This window comes from Mauremys mutica, chromosome 22, assembly GCF_020497125.1.
Source record: "Mauremys mutica isolate MM-2020 ecotype Southern chromosome 22, ASM2049712v1, whole genome shotgun sequence".
NCBI lineage: Eukaryota > Metazoa > Chordata > Testudines > Geoemydidae > Mauremys > Mauremys mutica.
The window spans coordinates 4370504-4392144 of NC_059093.1; the positions used below are offsets into that span (position 1 = coordinate 4370504).

The 21641-nt window shown below is 41.4% G+C and overlaps 1 protein-coding gene and 1 long non-coding RNA gene across 10 annotated transcripts in view; one reads left to right on the top strand and one right to left on the bottom strand.

Annotated features, from left to right (window-relative positions):
- Positions 1-21641, top strand: part of ZBTB16 (zinc finger and BTB domain containing 16) — a 192823-nt gene that overhangs the window by 111985 nt on the left and 59197 nt on the right. For all 9 annotated transcript variants that reach the window (XM_044996979.1, XM_044996978.1, XM_044996982.1 and 6 more), the window contains one exon: positions 14031-14117. In XM_044996979.1, the coding sequence (XP_044852914.1) occupies positions 14031-14117 (87 nt within the window). The remainder of the gene's footprint in view (positions 1-14030; positions 14118-21641) is intronic.
- Positions 2752-10181, bottom strand: LOC123354777. Its single transcript, XR_006574876.1, has 3 exons — positions 10159-10181; positions 8039-8987; positions 2752-3997 (listed from the first exon to the last, which is right to left on the bottom strand). It is a non-coding gene; the product is annotated as an uncharacterized LOC123354777 (long non-coding RNA).

Here is a 21641-nt window from a genome sequence, read left to right on the forward strand (position 1 = left end):
CCAATTTGACCTATTAGAATGTGATTTGGAATGCTGATAGTTCTTCCTTTGACCTAGCGCTTGTGATGCTTCTCGTTTGGCATGGTTTGTGGCAAAAGGGGTCACCTCTTAAAAGCTCCACTTACATGTTGCATTAAAAACAAAACCCATTTTCCTGTTTTGGGAAGAACTCGCTTCAATCAGATGAAGTTTGTGGATGAACATTTTGTCAGAATTCTTCTAAAATCAGCAAGTGTAAAAAGCTGCTGAAATTGTTCAGGGTCTATTCAGATGCACTGGGTATGTGAGATTATAGCTGTGTATGTTTTGCTGCCATTTACTGACTAGGTGTCAGGAACCATTTGGAAAAAGATTTTTAGCCATGTGTCCCCCGAAAGAGCCATCTCTCCTCCACCCAGCCATCAATTTTCAGCTTTGTGAGGGGAAATAGGAAAGGGGAGTTGGCAGCCCCTCAAAAATCAGGAATTCCCTAAGGAGTGTTTCTTCAGGGAGCCCCAACTCTAGTCCACAACACCCAAAGCCTTATTGAGTGAACATAAGTGATTCTTCTCTCATGCTGGTGTAAATCAGGAGTTATTACTTCATCAGTGCAGAGATTAGAATCAAGTCAATGTGTTGCATCTCAGTAGCATGGAAGGGGATGGCAGCCAATAACAAAATTTTCACTGAGTTTATATATTTAACCCTATACTGGAAGCTGAGAATGGAGAAACCATAAAGGCCATCTTGAGAGGGTCCCTCTTGGAGAATGCCAAAGTTTCTGATTCTGAGCATTTGTCCTTTAGACAACTACAAAACCTGGGTGGTGGCTCCCTACCCATAGTCCTAGACCACACTGGGTTTTCACAGGCGTTCCTGGTTGTCTGTGGATTAAAAAATCAATCGGATGGGAATTGGAGAGATAGATAAGTGCAAAGAGTTTTCACTTGCAAAGGGGCCTTTGCTTCATGTAGGGGAGGTTGCCGGGCCTTTGGCCAAGGGAGTTGGTCCATGCTAGGACACTATGAAATGGACTGTGGAATAAAAATGTCAAGTGCACCCCTAAATTTGAGATGCTGTCAGAAATTTAGTTTGTGCACTGTGCCATTGCTGGGGTAATGTGGGAGTGCTGGCAGTGTCCGGGAAACGTGTTCTGGTCACCCCGTCAACCTCACAGCACGTGAAGGTGGTTATCCAGATGCCCTTTATGCGAACCATTCAGGAGGCTTTAACAATTGTCTAAACATCTATAACAACTTGCTACAGATCTAATTGTGCGGAACCAAAAGCACCACCACTGTACAAGGCTATTTGTGGGGAGGCCTGGAATCTATCTGTTGCAGAAAGAGGGCTGTGTAGGTTCTGAATAGAGGGTGGGCTGGGTGTGAGTCAGAAGCCACAGGGTTTTTTAATCTACATGGCCAAGATGTCCTTATGGATGTGGTGCTCTCCCATTGAACCTGAATGCTATTTTTCTTCCCCAATGATCTTTTTCCTCCTTCTGAGAGCAAATAAGAACATTCAGGCTGATTTGAAATGCATGCGCTAGTCAGCCAGATTGTCCCAAAGATAACAGTAGATGTTTATAAACCTGCTTTAAGCAGCATAAACCACTATGATTATGCAGGAAACGGTATTCAACAAGCTCGACTTGGGGTGGGTGGGGGCTGCTTTTATATCCCAGGCAGTTGTACAATGAGGTTTACATGAAAGCTGAAAATTGTTCCTTTACTCTAATAGCACAGCACAGACCATTACCTTCCAGATTTAAAAACGAAATGAGCTCATCATATTTGGTGACTTACCCTGACATTCATGCTCAATTTAGAAGTCTGTCTTTACCTTTTAAAACCTATGCTTTGTATTTTTTTTATATTCACTGATTCCTTTTTTTAATACTAACCCCCACCCCCCAAAAAAACCTTTTGCATTTCCCGATCACAGAAACTATTCTTGGTTTCCTTCTTTTGGCCCTGGGATGTATTTTTGACATAAAATACAAGACATTTTTATAACTGTCTCTTCCACTTTGGGTGAAATAGGGGAAAAGGGAAAAAATAATAATAAAAAAAACCACAGCAGCTTTATGTGGGCAAAAGAAGAAAACAAGAGATTGGGGTAGAGAGAACAGGCTAAATTTAAAATTGTAATTGGCTGACTTCCACAGGCTTGCGGGTGTTTTAATGACTCATAATAACTTCATTTAAAACCAGCTGAGCAGAAAATAGATTGGAGAGGAGCCTCAGGCCATTATGGATTTGTGTTGTGTGTGTGTTTTTTTTTTTTTTTTTTTTTTTTGACAAGCTCTGTTTTCGGCAGCCAGGAAGGCCCTCATAGAGGGCTTGGCTGTTTTCTCTCTCCTAGAGTTGGTGTTCTGCCCAAGAGAGATTGTATAGAAACCAGTTTTTTTAACTGATTAAAAATAGATGCCTTGAGGTATTATTTTAGCATCAGTGTTTTTTTTTTCTTTGTACTTTTGATGTGGTAAATGGAACATAAATACAATTGTTTTTGAAATTACTGAATTAATTAGGTAGTAAAGCGACGACAATGCATAAATTTACTTTGCGATTTTTAAAAAAAATCTATATTTCCCCTCCACATTCTTGTCATGTACAGCATTTCAAAAAAATGGAGGTTATATATTAATCTCTTGTGTTTTAGAAGGGGGTGGGAATGTATTTATTATACATGAAACGCTCACTGGTGAGTTGTGGAAATACAGCTGGAAGGGAATCCGGTATTCACTTAGTCATTCAGATTCCTTTCAGCCTCCTTGCACTAGACACAATGCCAGAGAAGTAAGTGTTATCACCTCCTTTTATTTTAAAGTAAATGGGCTAAATGTTTTGAAGGAATGCGCTCTTCAAATGCTTGCTCAAACTCAGGTACATAATATGCCACGCTTTAGGATTAAAATGGAACACCTACGTGGCAGTCAAGTTTTTAGTGTTCAAAACAGTGGGTTGAGGGTTTTCTGGGCCTTCAGGGCATGATGAAAGGAAGTGGGTCTAACAGCTGTCATTTCCCAAGCCGCCCAGCCAAGGCTGCAGCTTTCCCCTGTCAGAGAGAAGAGGTTCTCCATTCTGCTTATAGATGGTCATTGGTGGCTGTTACTTAAGAAACCACAGGAGCCTATTTCTATAGCTGTGTAGGTTTTTTTTCTATTGATTTTTAATGGGAGTCAGAAGACTTAGAAAACACCCTATGCAATTCACTGAAAATTTACCCCAGGTCTGTGAAGAGAACCAGTGAAGAACGATGGCCTGATGTTTTCGCCAAGTTTTCGAGGCAGGCTTGTAACCCACAAATGTGGTTTCGGTTGTGTTCAAATAAGGAAAGCTCTGGTGTAAAGCCTACTTTGGAATCTATCACAAGCATACTGGATGCAATGCGTAGAGAGGAAACAGAAGTCCAAGAAATCTGGACTGCTTTGGTGATCGTGTTAGAGCGACCTTAACATGTATGGTAGCTTTATTTCTTTCCTGTTTTTATATTGCAGTAATAAAGCACTTAGTGGTTGCATGCGAGCCCTGAGTTGGGTGTTGTCCCACCTGATCCTGGTGGAATAGGGTGAGGATGGTATCTATATGCAGTTGCAGTTTTCAGGTCAAAGGTCTTAAATGAGTACCATAAGCAAGACTTCATGCAATCCTGTTGGAAAATCTCTCTCCACCAGGCGGAGGTTTTTGGTGAATTAGAGGGGCTTTTCCTGGGCTCTGAGATGAGCTGTGGGGCTGGGTTGAATTAAAGTAACACCAGGAAGGTGAGAAATCTGGAGAGAATTCCATTCCTTCAACACAAGGCTAGCAGGGAAAGTCCTGGTCAGATTCATCTGTGGCTTACGCTCTTCGTGCACCTGCGAGTCAGGGTGGAATATGCCTTGTAATTGTCAGAGCATCAAGGAATCCTCTTGCACAGAGATTCCTGTAGACAGGAAGACCTCTGGTAGCCCTTTGACACAAAGACACTGCTCCTGCCACTACTGTTCTCTAAGGCTGTGCCTGTCATCCAGTTCCTGTGGATAAAAATTGCAACCCTTTAATGCGGAAGCATGTCGTCGTCTGTTAATCTCTTCCCCAGTCATAGCCTGTCTTCTGTCTTTCTCCTCTCTGCCATCCCCATAAAAGTTTATCACAGTCAGGGATGGTTAAATGGGTGCAGGAAAACAGTGTTTTAGTAAACTGTAAAATTAGTTGGGAAGGTTAATGAGGCATTACTTGTCTGCCTTTGTAGGAAAGGCAGGTTTATGAAGGTAGCTGAACACCTAAGCAGAGGAGTGGACTTGCGGCATTTAAAGGCAAAAGGGTCCTTTTATAAAACCCTATTTGAACAGATGTGCTCAGTCTGTCATCTTGATAACATTTATGGCTCTAAATGAAATATAGTAGAAGCAGGGAGGGGGGTGGAAGATCGCTTAAAACACGGTGTTTGAGGTAGGAACAGTCGGTTTCATCTTCACGTTGTATGTTGGAAACACACCTCTGGATGCATTGTGCTGCCAAGTAGCAAAGAGGCGTGAGAGTCAGTTACCAACAGTGCATTTCCATACCCTCAATTTTCAGGTCCTCTATTACATCTCAAACACTTCTGTTTTCAAGCCCCAATTTGAATGTCATTCTAGATGTCAGGTACATTTTAATGTTCAGGACATAATACAGTAAACAGTTACACACCCGGACCATTCTCCTGGCTAAACAAAACAAAACAATTAAAAAAAAGCTAAGCACAGCCATTAAGCATGATGGGAGAAAAATTCTGTCTTGTAAGTCAAGCTTCTTAGAATATATATATTTTACTCTGAAAATGCCACTGCCATATTTGTAATGCAACACCTCAATTATGGTGAAAGGGGGGTAGAAATCAAAGCTATGAAACAGCCAAGGATCTTTAGATCCACTGCCCGAGCCACAATTAAGGTTTCAGAAACACCAAAGGCAAGCCAACGAGTGTCATTTTTAACCAGTTAGAACATTTTACTACTTCCTAACATCAGAAGTGTTAAAACTGGAGAGCCTATTTCTTGTCCTCAATAAAGTAATTAAACTGAATGGGTGTTGGGAAGTATTATTAGGTTGATAGTGACTAAAAATAGAAAAGCTCTGTTTTCAGATCAGCTGAGGTTTTCTGAAGACGTAGCGCTATCCTAGTGGTATCACTTAACCAGGACCTTTCAGCTGCCTCTTTGAGACTCAGGATATTTTACAGAAGATGTAGTCAAATGATAAGGCTTGCTGCTTGCTTTATTCTAAAGTCAGAGTTGAACCAGACAGCTGGCAGTTGATCAATTGTCTCTGCATTTTGCAGTGTAAATGCCCAGGGGAGTCTGAAGGATTCTGTTCTTTCTTTTAAATGAATTAAAAATAGTGAGGGCTTAGTGAGTGAAATTCTTGGGTGCCTTTGGTTTATTAAGCAAAAATCACCAAGGGCATTTTCATCTTTATCTGCGGCTCCTGGCAGGTACAATGGCCAGATCTCAGCTCTGTTGGCAAAGCTCCGTTGAATTCAGTGGAGCCACACAAGCTAAGGGCCTGCCCTGGATATGTAACCAACTCTTGTAGTGAGTCTCTCTAAGGCCTGGTCTCCACTGGGGATCAATCTAAGTTACTCATCTTCAGCTATGTGAATAAAGTAGCTGAAGTCGACATACTTAGATCTACTCACTGCGGTGAGTCGACTTCTGATGCTCCCCCGTCAACTCCGCCTGTGCCTCTCGCTCTGGTGGAGTACCAGAGTCAATGGGAGAGCGCTTGGGGGTCGATTTATCACATCTAGAGTAGACACGGTAAATCGACCCCCACTGGATCGATTGCTGCCCGCCGATCCTGCGGGTAGTATAGACATACCCTAAGGTAACCACCTCTCCTGTGGAAGGAAAGGAACAAGGACTGGGGTTGGGCAGACAGGCTGGAAACTGTCAAATGCCCATTTACATTGTGAAGGCAAGTGGGTTACATAGGCACCTATCCCATTGATACTGGCTGTAGAGGCAAGGAGGAGTTGAACGCCTGGGTAGCATCCGGTTGTATTGCACAAGAACCCACAAGATCATCTAGAAGATCTACGAGAGACCAGTTTTGTTGGTTGTTTTTGCATTTTATCTTTCATAATCATTCCTTCACATTGATGCATGCAATTTCCAGATCTCAGTTCAAGATGGAGAGTCCAAAATCAAACTGGATAAAGCCTATTTGAAGAATTCTAGCACAGATGCACCGAACAGTCAATGAGATTGGTGTGTTACCCCTGGCTCTGCCCAAAAGTTTTGTGAATTCGGTGAATATCCCAGTCCAAACTGATATGCCTTTTTGCCTGCATCCTGGTGGTTGTGTGGGCAGGGAGAGCAATAGACGGAGGAGGATATCAATATGCTTATATTGTAGGAGGAATGCAAAGGGTCAGACTGCCTGGTAATCAGTAATTGGAGAGGGGCAAGTTGTGTGCCTCTGTAGCTTTTCTCCTATCTGCAGGAGCATCATGCACCAGCAGTGAGTTTAGCAAACAGAAAACCTTAGGTACTAGTTTGGGGAATCTGGTTTCCTATGGGGCCCCATAAGACTGAAAAAGTCACTCATGCAGTGTCATTATAAGAGTGGGCCTGTCCCCATGAGCCCAGCTCCCTTGGGAGGTAAACCTGTCCAACTAGAATCAGAAAAGCCTGGAAGAGCATAAAACCTTCTTGCAAGTAGAAGGAAACCTCCTCAAGGCTTCAAGCCATGTTACAGTGGTTTGGGGCCTTTGGAAGTTTTTGGTCTCCGTTCCAGGAGGTGGAAAGAGGAGCTGCCACAAACTGACCACTGTTCTACAGATCAGTACCCCAGATGAGCTAAGGAGCTTGGATACGTTATTCTTGTGTCACCTTGGGAACATCCAGAGAGCAAAAGACCTGGGGACCATGTTTGGGTTTTTTTCTTTTGTATAGCTATACCAGTAAAATTAAGTGTAGACTAATGCTCTCTCACTTGTATGGAGAGAGTCTGCCACACTTCCCCAGTAATTTGGTAGCTAGACGACAAATCCTTTGACCTGGTTCCCAAAGAAAAGTGAGATTTTCTACATGAATATTAAGAAATGACTGTGTTTGGGACACATTTTGATTGTTTTTTTGATAATCCACCCTCTTAATTTCTCTTCGAATTCTATGTCTTGGAAGAAGCCAGTTTGTAATAAGCAAGTCACCTGTGAGTCCATGTCAGCTCTGTCTTAAGCCTGTGCTTTTCCTATGTGCCCCTTCTCTGTCACCCTAAGAATATCAAAAGCTGCCGGTCTAGCTTCCATTTGGTTGTTGTGGCTCAGGCTTACGATTCCTCGCTGCTTTGCCTACTTCTACTAGAATGGCTTTAATGTGGTCTTGCTACGCTGCTGGAACTGTCTGGGTTTGAGCAGATTCAACTGGTGCTAGAAAATCCCTGGCTGCCAGGTTCCTGGTGGAGTTTGCCCAGATGTGCTAGAGTGCAGTTTAAAACTTGGCACTCCTTGGCCAAGTATTTTTAATATGCTCCATTTCAAACATGTTCAGCAATTCCAGTTTGATCTTCTCAGCCACGTGAGAATGAACTCATTTCTCTCTCATCCACAATAATTGTAGTGGTTCCTTTTATAACTGCCTTTTGCAGCCTTGTCAGAAGAGTCACAGCTTTATCAGAGACCTAGTTTCGGGGAGCTGCTCCTGTATAGGGTGACCAGACAGCAAGTGTGAAAAATGGGGACAGGGGGGTTATAGAAGCCTATATAAGAAAAAGACCCAAAAATCGGGGATGTCCCTTAAAATCGGGACATCTGGTCACCCTACTCCTGTAAAACTCTGTCTGTCTGTTCTGGTAGCACCTAATGAGATGCAGGGGTCCATTGGGCAGGCATTGTACAAACCCAAAGTAAGACCGACAGGTCCTGAAAAGTGTTCGGATGTTTTGCCTGAAAAAAAGTGTGTGTGTGAGAGAGAGAGAGAGAGAGAGAGAGACATTTGAAATTGACTGTCATAAAGCGCTACTAATAAACAAAAATATTCAACGTTCTGTGAGGCATCTTCCCTTCTACCATCTTTTCCCTCTGTACGTACCTTGCACAGTGGGGCTGAGATGCTTCACGTGGATGTCTAGATGCTAATGCAATACAGACACTAGTTGGTTCAGTCATTGATTCACGCTTAGTCTTCACTTTCTCAGCGTTTAAAGTAACCCCCTGTCCCAAATGACAATCTTCCTTAATTTTGACCAAGAGAATAACAGGTAGGTGCGGTATATGGACACAGATATTTCCTCTGTTGGCTACTAAGTCTCATTATTCCATGGCCAAAAAGTGATGCTGGCCAGTTACAAGGAGGCTTGTGTGCTGATACCTTGCTAGGTGGTACTTGGTGCTCAGCCTCTTTCTTGGCCACCAGACTCCCTACCCCTAACGCCAGCGGTCCTAAGGCACAAGGGTTTTTTGTGCTCAGGTTTTATGAGATAATGGAGTTCAAGTGCTGAAGCAGGTTTCGCTTTACTGTTGAGTTTGGAAACATCACTCAAAATAAGCAGTTCTTAATTTTCATCCACATTTATGCTTGGATTATTTATTTCCACTGCCACCACTCCCTCTCCAAAAGCCAGCAGAAGCTGTCTCGTATCTCTTGCTTGTTCTTTGTGGGTGCTGGTGACCACAGTGGGTTGTTTTGGGGGAGGTACAATTAGTGTCTCTGGGGCTGTGAAGAAGGGGCTATAGCTGTTTCCTACATTCAGGGTGACAGAATAATGCTGAATGAGAGGGATGAGGAGTATGGAGGTTTGCAGCCAGTCTAGAGGACAGCAGTGACTATGCAGAATCCTGCTGAATGGAAAAAGCAGCCACTCCGTTGTATGTTTATGCCAGTCCTTTGCAGCATGGACCTTTATTAGGCAGGGGCTATAAATTTACTTGTACAAATATAAATGTAAGCCTCTGAGACTTCTGTGCCAGTTACAAAGCATGTTCTCCATCACAGCTGACCCTTCGCAGCACGCTAAGTTCCGTCCCGTTGGGTAGATCATCTGAAGAGAGAGAGATAATACTGTAGGCAATGCAAACCCCTTACTAAAAATACCCCAAACAATATTTACATTTTAATGGACTAATAATTTCCATAGGTGTTTTCTTAAGTAACACCAGAACCTTTTTGATGTATTGCTCTTAAGCATGGCATCTCCAGAGTGCTCTTTAATAAACATCTCCATTTTTTTCTAAACCCTGTTATAATAAGCGCAGATGTTGGATGACATTTTTCCTGGTGACTCACATATTAAAATTAACCTTGAACTATTTACATGCTCAATCACTGCATTCTCTTCTCTTCTCTGCCCCCTTCCCCCACCCGAGCATGTGTACATTACAGGAATTCTGGCTCTCTATCAATTTTTGTTTTGTTGATTAAAAAAAAAATTCCCTGCCTGGAGTACACATCTACTTGAGTGAAAGAACACACAGTACTGGCCTTTTGAAATTGGCAGGCAGTGTACTGTTCCCTGACTGATAAGAGGTACTGTAAATAAAACTGTACGGCATAGCCTGTTGTAAAATGCCCTATGTCTGTACTTATTGTTCTGACAGCTTATGCTTTTTTTGGGTATGCTGTTTTGGTACACTCTGTACTTCCTTATGTAACCAAGCATGCATATCTCATCAGAACATTCAAGATGTTTATTTTAAAATCTCAAGGAATTTTTCAAACCCTCCATTAGATGCTGGCAAGCTCTGTATTTTTTTGTTTCGCATTTATAATATTAGTCGTTGAGATTTCCCCCCGCCCCTTTCTCATTCCAGTTGCATCTCACAATTTTTGTTCGTGGGTTTTTGGGTGGCACGTGGGGGTTAGCAGTAGCCATACCCCAGGCATGTCCAAGTACATGAGCCAATTTCTCCTAGAGCGGGAGCATTTTTCTGTTGCTTTGCAAAAACTGCCTATTGAGCCTGGAAAAATGAATAAGATTTTTCTAGTGTTGTCTGTCTCCCATCTTGTCTTGATGGTTATCATCTCCTTTGAAGATGGGGGCGGGGTGGTGGGCTTGTTTGCTTCTCCAGCCCAACAAGACTCTGCAGTCAGGCTTGGGTAGCATCACAGCCTTGTGGGTTTGTTTGTGTTCTGGTCCCACAGCATTGTAGCAATCAGTCCCCGGTCAGACTTCTTTGGCAGATTTCTTTGGTACATACAGTGTCCTGACCCACCTGCTCCTGACCCTTGATAAACATCTTGAGAGTAAAGAAGGACCTACCTGTTGTGTATTTGGTTGTCATGGTTTTGTTGCTATGGCAACTGAGTTAGATTATTATGGGTTAGCTCAACCGGTTTCAACCGGCTGAGGAGCTCTCTGTATATATGTAAATAAAATGGAGGTTTTGGTTAGCTGCCTGCTCTCTGGCCTCAAGTGATTGCTTCCTACACCGGCTGCCCCAAGGATATAACACTACCCAATCAGGAAACTTCATCTTCCACATGGGCAAAAGACACAACACTGCTACGCTTGGGTCAGGGAATGCTGCAAATACAACAGGCTCACAGCCATGAGCTGTGAACAGCAAGGTTTTAATGGTGTCCAGGACAAGCGGAAAACGACCTGAAGGTGTTTAAGTGATGACCTATTTACTGTGCTGCCTTAGCTGATGTGGTACGTTGGTGAAACTTGCCGCTGTATCGGGTTGATGTAACTTCCGGGGTAGTGCCTCCCATTGGGGGCTTGAAGGAGTTTGACACATCTGAGTAGTTTTGTTGCCCCAGTGACTGTTTACTGTACATCATGTACAAAATTTCCCAAAGTGCCTATGTAACTCGGGAGCTTCACGCCCATTGACATGAGTCATGTAAAGTGGTTTTGAAATTTTTTGGCCATTATTAACCGAACGAATCTATATTCTAGGTGCAAGTTAATACATGCTTCTTACTGCAGGCTTTGGCAAAACTTTCCTTTCATTGCACGTTGTTCAGTGGCTTCATACCTCAGGATACCTTGGCCTATCCATTGTTCACCCATTGCGTTCCCAGGAGTTTATAGAACTGGGCTGTGTTAATTTAAACCTGGACAGTGCAGTGCAATTGCTTTTCAAAGCATCTTTTATTTTAATAAAGAAGAGCACAGAAACCTAACAAGGTGTTCTGTATATCATAGGCTCCAGGGAAGTGAGAGACTGAAAGGGTCTATTAGACCAAAGAGTATGTCCTTCCCTTTGAGTTCAGGATATAAGCCTCCAATGGAAGTAGCCAATACTAAACTGATACAGCACTTGATTGAAGCTGGAAGGCAGGGCTGCATTGCTAACAGTGCATGTCTGTATCTGTAAGCTAGGGCAAACTATTATATCTGATCAAATTAATGGCCTGATTTTTCAGAGTTGCTGAGCATTCCTGATCTACCATTGAGTTGAGTGGCTGTCTGGGGTTTTGAGCCCCTCCGAGAATCAGGCTGTTTTAAAGCTCTACTATACATCTGCATGCATGTTTTCATTTTTGGCACGCCATCCGCTCAAACTGGCTTTCTGCCTACTGCATGTATCATTTTATCCATTTTCTAGGTATGGCAGGAAGATGTCCCAGACTGCCCCAAACTTGTTAGCATTCTTCCTCCTGTCATATATTGCTGCTTCTAATGCAATGCGGCCAGCCAGAAGAGCAGAGCAAGTACAGAAGTGAGTCATTTCAGACATGCTGTATTTGATGTGCAGGAACCCAAAAGTGCATCTTCTTTAAAAAAACAAAACAAAACCTGCCACAAATTAGCATAGGCTTGGGGTTAAATGTGGACTACACGCTTTTTTTCTTCTTTTTTTTTTCTCCTGTTTTAGGAAAAAGTAAATGGCTTGAGAATGAGCTGGCATTTGTCTGCAATCTGACTGGTTTACCCTAAGTCTCAGAGATGTCAGCCTTTGGCTATTCGGTGCATGTGCAGTACCAACAGGAACTGTACTGGCCTTTTGGGTCAATGATCCAGGAACAAAACATTCTCTGAGTAATCTCTGGCATGACAGACTGTAATAGAACTGACCTTTCTAATTATGTTGGTAATAGAGCTGTGTTTGTTATTAAAGCAGTACTTTGTTAGCGGAGGAAAGGGGCAGCTGGCATCCTATCCTTGCTTGTTCTCTTTATCTCCTTCCTCTTTGAACTAGGGTAGCGTAAGCTTGGCTGGAAGTCAAGTTGGCCACATCCATATTGTATTCAGGTCCTATCCCATAAAGAAGCTCTTAAGAAATAATCTGCCTGAATAAAAATATATACCCTTAAAAAAAATTGCATGTACCTGAAAGAAGCAAGTGCCCATTAATGGCTTTCTAAATGTGTGACCGGCTATATGATGTCACTGGAGTGCCTTTTTTTTTCCTTTTCTTTTCTTTTTTTTTTTTAAGGGAACAGCCATGTGGTTTATGCACAGTTGAGTTGTTTTGAATGCAAACTTGACATCATACCGAAGGCAGCACAGAACAACATATGCACAGTAAACAGGCAGACTGTCTTATTGATTAACAGATGAGACCTCTATTATCGATCAAAGCTTGGCGAGAAAATTTATCACTTTTAATTTCACTGCTGCCAAATATTTCTGCCCGTGAGCCAGCCGTTACTAAGACAATTTAAAGGCAAAGGAATTCTCTCTTTAATGGATCTCATGGCACCTCTGTCTTTCTGTACCTGTTCTGTCTGCAGCTTTCTCTAAAGCCCTGTATTTTTGACGGGGGCAGTGAAGTACTTTTCTTTGTATTCAATTTGGAGGGACAGGATGAGCATGAGAAATGCCATCTGAATTCCTGGAAATAAGCCACATAGCATTTTGGTGTCTCATGATGGGAACGCTTTCAAATGTAGCCGGGGAAGCTATGTAGCTAAGGTATAAACAACAAGTGAGGTAGCTGGCTTTTTTTCCCCACATCATACGAGCTTGAAGGTTACCTTGTCATACTCTAATCATTATTTAGTTTTCTTACAGCAGATGAATCAAACTTCAAAATCTAACAAATGCGTTCACAGCTTTGTCCTGGCAGCATATGCTTAGAAGATTGTGTATATTGTTAATCTATTTTTATCTGTAAGTTACTTATCTGCTGTTAGACATCCTGTTTTTTTTCTCATTATAACTAGAGCCTCTGACCCACTATATGCAGTGCATGTTGATAGCAATTTTCTAAGAATTCCCACAAATACCACATCTCTCTAATAGTCAGAGAAATATCTGTGCCTTTCACTAAATTGTGTTGTTTCTGCCACTTTTCTTATCAGATGGTGCTGCGTTCTTTCTTTCCTCTCTTCTTTAGATACTGGTAATAACTGCTACAATTGGCAGAGAGTGCAGAAAAACCAATTAAAACTAGATCAGTTACAACTCTGGTGAAAGTCACTGATGTCTAATGATTTTTTAAACAAATATCTAATTTGTTGGAAAGCAGCTCTTTGGTTTTAAAGAACAATGTAATATTAATAGTGTATTTTATTATGAAGCTGTTTTTCTGAGCTACTACAACCATATGTTTTCTTTTGTTGTTTATTCTTTTGGTGCTGTAGAAGACCCACTGCCCCCGGTTAAATTGGGATCTGTGGGTTATCTTACTAGGTGTAAAATATTTGATCCTTCTGCTGAATGGATTTCCTGTTCTACAAAGCGAACACTTCCTCCCTTTTTGGGAATTATCCTAGTTTGTATCACTTTCACAATGATAGCACAAAATGGTGACAGAGAGAGTTGCTCTATCCTGTCCTCAAGCATGGATAATTGGTATTGCATTATCAAATACTGATTCGAATACTGCTTTAGTTAGCAATGTTGGATATAGACTTGTTCAATTTGTTCTGGTTTGGCTTATTACAAACAAAATCCACATTAATTGCAGTGTTCTGAAGAGTCTGACACTGTTTTACTTGGCACAGAGACTCTTACCTTAAAGTCGTCTGTGTCTGTCTTTCCTTCCTACTGTACATTAAATGGTCCCTGTTGCAATATTTTCTCTGACAAAGGTGTTTACAGATTGTATTTCCATTGGATCATCTGAAGCCATATATTGTGCCTGGGTATCTTCATAATATGCTCTTTCTTTATTTTTTTTCCTCTCTCTAGCGGGTGCCAAAGCGTTTGTCTGTGATCAGTGTGGTGCACAGTTCTCTAAAGAAGATGCCCTGGAGGCGCATAGACAGACACACACCGGTATGTTGACTTGTTTTGTTTTTTTTAAACACATCCTCAAAAAACGTAGTTGATCTGCACAACGCCACCTGGTTGAGCAAGCAAAACTTTCCAGGAATCCTGGAGAGGCCCAGACAGAGGAATAAATGATACAATTTGTGTGATATTCACCTGTCCGTTAGCGCCAACTGGAGATAGCAGATCATACCCTCCCTCCCCAGTTTCACCCAGAGGTGAATTTTTCCTTGTCAAACAATTTTTCTTAACTCTCAGAATTGTTCCCCAAACCCCTCTTCTATCAAAAGCCAAAATCACAGTTCTTTCTACCAAGAGGAAAAGAGTGTTTTCTTGGAGGGAGAGGGTGAACATCCCGCCCCCCCCCGCCCTTTATCTTTTCCCATTCAGTTTCTAACAGGTGATCCTTGCAAAGGGGAGGGACAGGAGCCCCATTTCTTAAGGATGCTCAAACTTCTTCTGTAGAAGACTGTACAGAATACATAGGATTGGAAGGATTGGCTTTTTTTCGGTAAATGTTGATTTCACTGCACCTGCACATGCACAAACCAGCAAAAAAAAAAATCCCTTGGTAGTAATCAAAATTTAGAAATAGGCAAAGTAAGAAATCTTGCTGAGAACTGACTCGAGTCCCACCTGAATGTGTACAAAACATGTTGTAACGAATGCTGCCTAAAGCAGGTATTTACACTTTGGCTAAAACAGCCGGCTTATAAAGCTTTAATTGTTTGAATCTCAATGTCTACTGTCATTAAATAATTATTGTCTGATCCCCCATAATTTCCCACAATTGTTGAAATTTAAATAGACAAAATATTTAAAATAAACATTGATATTATCCATCAATATTATGAAAAACAATTGAATTCTGCCAAGCCAAAGAACAAACAGGAGCTAGGCCTGCCCTGGTTCCGCTAGTCAGGAGGTGGAGTTGAAGTGAAATTCTGTGAAATGGCTCAGCAGGGGAATTACAAGTTTACTCTTGGTCCGTATTGGGAAATATTGTCCGTGTGTCTTGTGTATCATTCAAATACTGTTCTGGAACACTGAGAAATGTTTTTCCAGGACAATACCGGCTGCTTCTTTTTGTTTAGTTACCCAGGTCAGAGCAGGGCAGTGGGGGTGTGTGGGATTGCCTCTATCTATTACCAGCAAGAGGTTTCACTCCCTTCTGATAACTCCTGTTGTCTGCGTGTTGTCTTCCCCTTGCATGCAGAGCTTTGCTTTCTAGGCATAGTTTGGCTCTAAGGAGGTGAGGCGTTGAAAGGACAAGGTTTTAACGAAACAATTGCTCTTAACTATTTTGGCTTCCTTTAACTAAAGTCAGTTTGACAACAAGGCATTTAGCTGAAGTCTCGTTACCTGAGAAGATTTAAAACTAAGCCGAATGAAACGCTAATATCATGCTGCGGGGAACAATCAAACATTGGCTAAGGCAGGGAAATGGATTGACTATATGTGGCTTTCTAGCATCTCTAGTTTATATAAGCCACTGACAGTTCTTTAGGAGTTCTTACCCAACGTTTCTTTTCTCAGTGCCCTCTGATGGTGGGGGGACAGTATGGTTCTGCTGGGTATTTCTGAATATTTGTGTAGTAAGACATTGCACCTGCATTTTCACCATCATGGCCATTCCGGGAAACACTTAGGAGAAGAACCAGCAGTCTGACTTGTGGGATTTGGCTGAGACTTGCAGTGAGACCTCCTATTTCATTACAAAATCTACAAAAATGAATTCTCCAAGGCTAAATATTTTTCCCTCTCCATTCCTTACTTTGAAAGCTCTTCCTGCTTGTACTGAATTCCACGTACAGCAGTTGAAAGCAGAAAGCTCAGAGGTCTTTCTGGATGAAACAGAAAAATCTGGTGAAGGACTAATATTTCCTGTCTCTCCACTAAGCTAAATGTGTTCTGAAAGATCAGATCGTATTATCAGCTGTGACCTGAAACCTTACTGTAGAAAAGGGTTGGCGGCTACACACGCTGGACGTGAAATGATCTGTCAAAATGTTACTCGGTGCTCGGTTTTCAAAAATCTAAGATGGTTTGATTGGAATCTAAGAGAAGGAGTCTCGGGACGCTGTTGCCAGGGAGTTAAAACCTCTTGCATTACAGAAGCTGAGTTGGGGAGCTTTCAGTCTTTTACATGATAGCATATCCTGCCTCAGAGCTGTTGTCCTATTCCATGAAGAACATGTTGATAAATCCATTATAGAGTCCTGTATACCAGCTATGTGCTTACACAGAGCTCTTCTCCAGGTCTGGGAAAGGTACTCAAAGTGTCACAGTAGCTGAAGAAGAGCTCTGTGAAGCTTGTCTCTTTCAACAACCAAAGTTGGTCCAATAGAAGTTATTATTTCACCCACCTTGTCTCTAACAAAGGATGGAGACATTCTCATTTAGGGCTTGTCTGAGCGTGTGCTGCTGAGAGGTGTTACCACCACCAGAGAAGTGGAAACTGACAGGAAGCACTTATTAACTGCGTCAACATTTGTCTTGCGGAACTTTCTCACCTGCTGGCAAAAAAACAAACCAAGAGGTGTTGCGGGTGTTGCAGTAACTCATGAGAAAGGACACCATTATTTTTTCCTGTTGGGTGATGGCTAGTAATGCCCTTATCGTTTCAGGGCTTCAAATACAGGGGTTGAAATAAATGCTGTTGTTCAGTTACATTTCTTAGTCACTGGTCGCTCTCTCTGTTTAACAAATAATTTATTTCTGTTTTTGTTGAAATTGGACATTCACCAGTTTGTTTGTTTGTTTTGGTTGTTGTTGTTGTTCACTGTTTTTTATCATGATTATAAATCCAAAATTCAGATGAAATATTCAGCAAGAAGATTTGGAGGAAATCCGACCATCTCCATAATAAATCATCAGCTTTTAAGATGAGTACTTTTTTTTTTTCAAAAATACTTATGTGCTATTTTCAAAAGTGTTTTAGGAGTCTGACTCAAAGTCAATGGGACTTATACTCCTAAATCATTTAGGCAGTTCAGAAGATTTTCACTCTTAATTGACATATCAGTGCCCTTTTTCATCCTATGTGTGTGAATAATTAATTGTCCTTTATCTTGATGCTATAGAGGTCATGTTTCATTGGCATAGGACACGTGTAGTTGATGTCAAGATGTTGACTGGATCATCACCATAGACTGAGTGCCTAGTCTCGCATTGCAGAAGAGAGACTCTTTGATGTCTGACTTAAGAATATATCCAAAAGAAAGAGAACCAGGTTCTTAGAGGGCTTGGTCTGTGGTTGAAGATCTGAAGAGCAAAGCTGGGGCTCTTTGTGCCTTTGAGTGCAGTGGTCCCTGAGATGGAAGCTCCTGTGAGTGGCTCCTAGATGGGAGCTCCTAATCCTTTCCCCCGTGTGAGTGAGTCATGTGGGACTCTTTGCCCACATATAGGCTTATAAACCCAGAGTGAGTCAAAAAGCTATTGGCTTTTCTCTTCCCTTTCCTTTCCCCACAGTGGCCAGCCACTGTATCTCCCTCTTGAGTCTATACTTCCTTTTCCTACCAGATTGACCACAGGCTTGATAGGTGGCCGATGTGGGGGATGAATCCCTTGGAGTTGTTTCTTTTGCTCTTTGCTCTGAAACACTTGGAAACAGAGTGGCCCCAAGACAAAATTACAGCCTGCCATTGATTGATGACTCCTAGTGGAGATGGGGAGGATGGCGAGATGCAGGGGTTTCTGGGAGCTGTGCGTGATTGTAGGTGATGGTTGCTTAGTGATTTGGAAGTTCAGCCATTGACTTGTTTGGCTATATGCCCTGAACGCTTGTTGCTAGCAATAGATACTTGGTACTTTTATTGCAAGGTATACTGAGCCTGCCTCTCAGTGAAACTGTATTAATAACTCTGAACTCTTTTGTCAGAGTGCTTTAGTTTTATTGTTAATAAATTGCCTGTTTTAATATGAAGCTTTGATGGCTCTGGCAAATCTGTATATTCAAAACCAGAACCCATCTGCTATCTCAAAGCACAAGCTGAGTACGTAGTGATTCTAACTAGCACACAACGTTCAAGCAAAGGCAAGGAAAGAACAACTTATGCATATTGAGTCATTTTTTGAACCATTGAAGGGTACACTAGATGAACAAACAGTAATGTTTATATGGCAGTGTTGTCTTAATTCCCTTCCAGTTCAGTTTGGTTTGTAAATGCACAATACACCAAAAGGATCTATCAAAATAAATAGTGGTGGCATGCAATGATGCATGCCATGTGTGGTTAAGACTTTGTTGCATCCTTTGCTCAGCACAAAGGATGGGGATGTAGAGAATGGTATTTCCGATTCATACATAAGCTAACTTGACCATTTATTTCCTATATAAATAATTTAGTGGTGGGTAAAATGATGGTAGCTCTACCAAAGAGCAAACGGTTTTTATCATGTTTCCTTTTGTTGTTGTGCTTTTGCAGGTTGGTTGTTTTTGTTTGAGTACAATAATAAGTAAATGCAGGGAACTCCTTGTGCATTGTATATTGAGACAAATACATAGTGCAAACACTATAGTTTCTGGCATGCTTCTGTTAAAGAACATTGAAGAGTTAACAGCTAGGCAGCTTCAATGGGAGCATGTATTTCATTTATGCTTCAGAGTCTTTACCCAGTTCTCTAAAGTATAACGAAAAGCAGTGTGTGGGGAAGGAGCCCACTTCTTTGTACTAAATTAAGCTGTTCCTAATATAGTACAAGCGAGTCTTTTATTACTGATAAACTGATTAATACCATTAATGTCTTAATTTATACTCAGAGGTTGAAATTTGACACCCGGACACTATGTTGGCTTGGAAAACACAACCGGTTTTGTGCCAGAGGTTTTAAAGACCAATCAGTAATATAAATTGCTGCATCACTGAACAGGAGTAGGTTCACCATGTCATTTGATCTGGAAACTTCACTGGCCAAGAAGCAGTTAATAAATTTTCAAATAATTACCCTCCTTATTCAAAGTCAAACTAATTAGGATTGTTTTTAACAAATAATGTTGTTTAAACAACTGTATATACTGGATTAGGAAGAGAGAGAAGGGGGGCAGGAGGATTTGGAATGTACAGGCTACCAAAACAGGAGGGATTAAATACTGACAGTACTTTATATTCAGTGCTATTACTACATGTTTGTACAGCACCTGACACAATGAGATCTTGACCTGCTTGGTTATTGGAAATGACTACAGCATAAATATTTAATAGTAATGTATGGCGTATGTGACCCATTGCATGCTCTACAGAGTTGACTTTTCAGTTAGCAACACCTGAAAATTCGTACCTGCTCCACGAGTTTGGTGGTGGCTGCTAGTTTGGAGACAATGAAAATTCCTCCTGTGTAGGACAGAAGGCGTATGTCAATAATCTATTCAAATATTCTCTCTGCCTCCCCAAACCCCAGACATCATATTGTAATTGTAGGTAGCATTTGATTTAACCAGTTTTCACATACAAACGTAGTTTGCCATTTCAATGGGAATCCAGGCATAAGCTAGGCTCTAACAGACAGGGAATGGAAGGAAATGTAGTGTGGTTTGTGGGATTTCTTGCACCTTCCTTTGAAGCAGCTGATACTGACCACTGTCAGACAGGATGCTGGACTAGACAGACCATGCCTTTGATCTGATCTGATGATTCCTGTGTTTCTGTGCTAGAATTGTGCCGTGTATAATCGGGAATCCAAAAATGTCACATTTTTGTCTGTATCCTTAACCTGCTCAGCTAACTGATGGGGACAGAGTTGTGGCTTGCAATGACAGTTCTGTTGGGCTAAAATATGAGAGCCTCTCCTCTCGCTCTGCCTAGGATAGCTTGGATGGATCCAAAGACTTTCTCAGATAGAAGGGAGATTATGGAGTTGAAGAAATAAACTTAGACTAGTACTTGATTAAATGTCTTGTAGCAACCAGTTCATGGCATAATATTTTTTTGTTTTGTTTTTAGAACTGTTGAGCACTCTGCACTCCTAGTGAAATAAATGGGACTCTCTGGCTGGTCAGCACCTTTTGAAAATCAGGTCATTTATGACATCTGACGAGAAGGTGCAGCATTAGGAACGTGTGTTTTTAAGAAGGCATTTAATGATGACTGAAGCTCAACATGTCCCATGAAAATAAAGTTAAAACAGGGCAGCTGCTAGGTTTCACTAATAACCTTGAAAAATGTGAGCCGATTAAGTGTATTTGATTTAAAGCCTTGGGACTGGAATGTTCAAGACTGCCAAAGAGAGCTACGCTCATGCCAAAGCTCAAATGGTGACATGAAAACTTAGCTTGGTGGAACAAAAATAGGACTCCTGGGTCACAGGGACTCAAATTAAACAGGTTTATCATCACCTCCTCAAGATGTAAACATGTGCTTCTCAGTTACACATCAGAAATGGGTTTTATGGCAAAAGGAACCCACACTCACCAAGAAATTGATAGCTTCCTGTTGTTGAGCAGCTCTTAAATAGTGCTGCCTCTGGTACAAAAACATTAATTATAGAGGCCGTATTAAAGAAACTTGATTTGCAAATAACTCTCTCTTGCAGAAAAGATTCCTTATATCCCTCCTTTGTCCTTGTCAGCTGGTTGTTTGACAAGCGTGGTGAAAGACCTTCCTTTTGCAGAGTTGCAGCAAGTTTGTATTACTTCTTGAAGCTGCTCTGGCAGATCATTGCAAGCATGCTGCTATGATTCTTTCTAGAAAGAAATGAGAAAAAGAGGCAGTGTCCAGGCTTGGCTGACCTGACTTGTTCACGAATGCAATTTTTTGAGAAGGGCCACAGACTGCGTCAACTATACATCAGTTACTTTTTCCATCTTTTAACGAAGTTTACAAAATATTGATGATGATGCATAGCTTTTTTCCTAGATCAGAAGAAGATGATTTACAAAGGGTATGGATAAGATAAAGGAATCTCATAAATTCCCACTTAAGTGTGTAGACAGCTCTGGGTTGGAACAGTTTAAAAATATGGGAAACTCACCTTATCTAACGTACATTCACATTGCTCCCTGCTTCCTAAAGAAAGGTTATCATGCTGCATCCTAACTTGTCTTAAATTTAAGACTATGTTGACTACTATGAAACTGACCCTCTCAATTTTATGATAGAAAAATGAAGCTTCTGTTTTGGATACAGTGTGAATTTTTTCTTTCTTTAATGTTTTTTCCCCCATAAGTATAGAGACTTCTGTATGTTCCGCGTAGCTCAGTTGATTCAGGACTGAAATGTTCTTTCTGGGTGTTCACTTTACTTGGCCTGAATCCTACAGTAACAGAAAAAGCAGCAACTGTTTTGGCTTATCTTCAGAGCAGTGGAACCGTAGTGCCATGCCTCTGGGAAAGTGTGGAAAATTAGGCATTATTTTTCTAAAATTTAAAACAAAAATAAAAACTTTAAAAACTGCACACATATTCCCATGCGTAGGGGTATGGGAACACATTCTGTGGGCTCGTGTGAGCTGCTGACTTTAAAATATAATAGCTGTTGACTTTTATAAAGATCAGAGGTGAATTGTATAGTATTTCCATGAATGTGCCAAGAT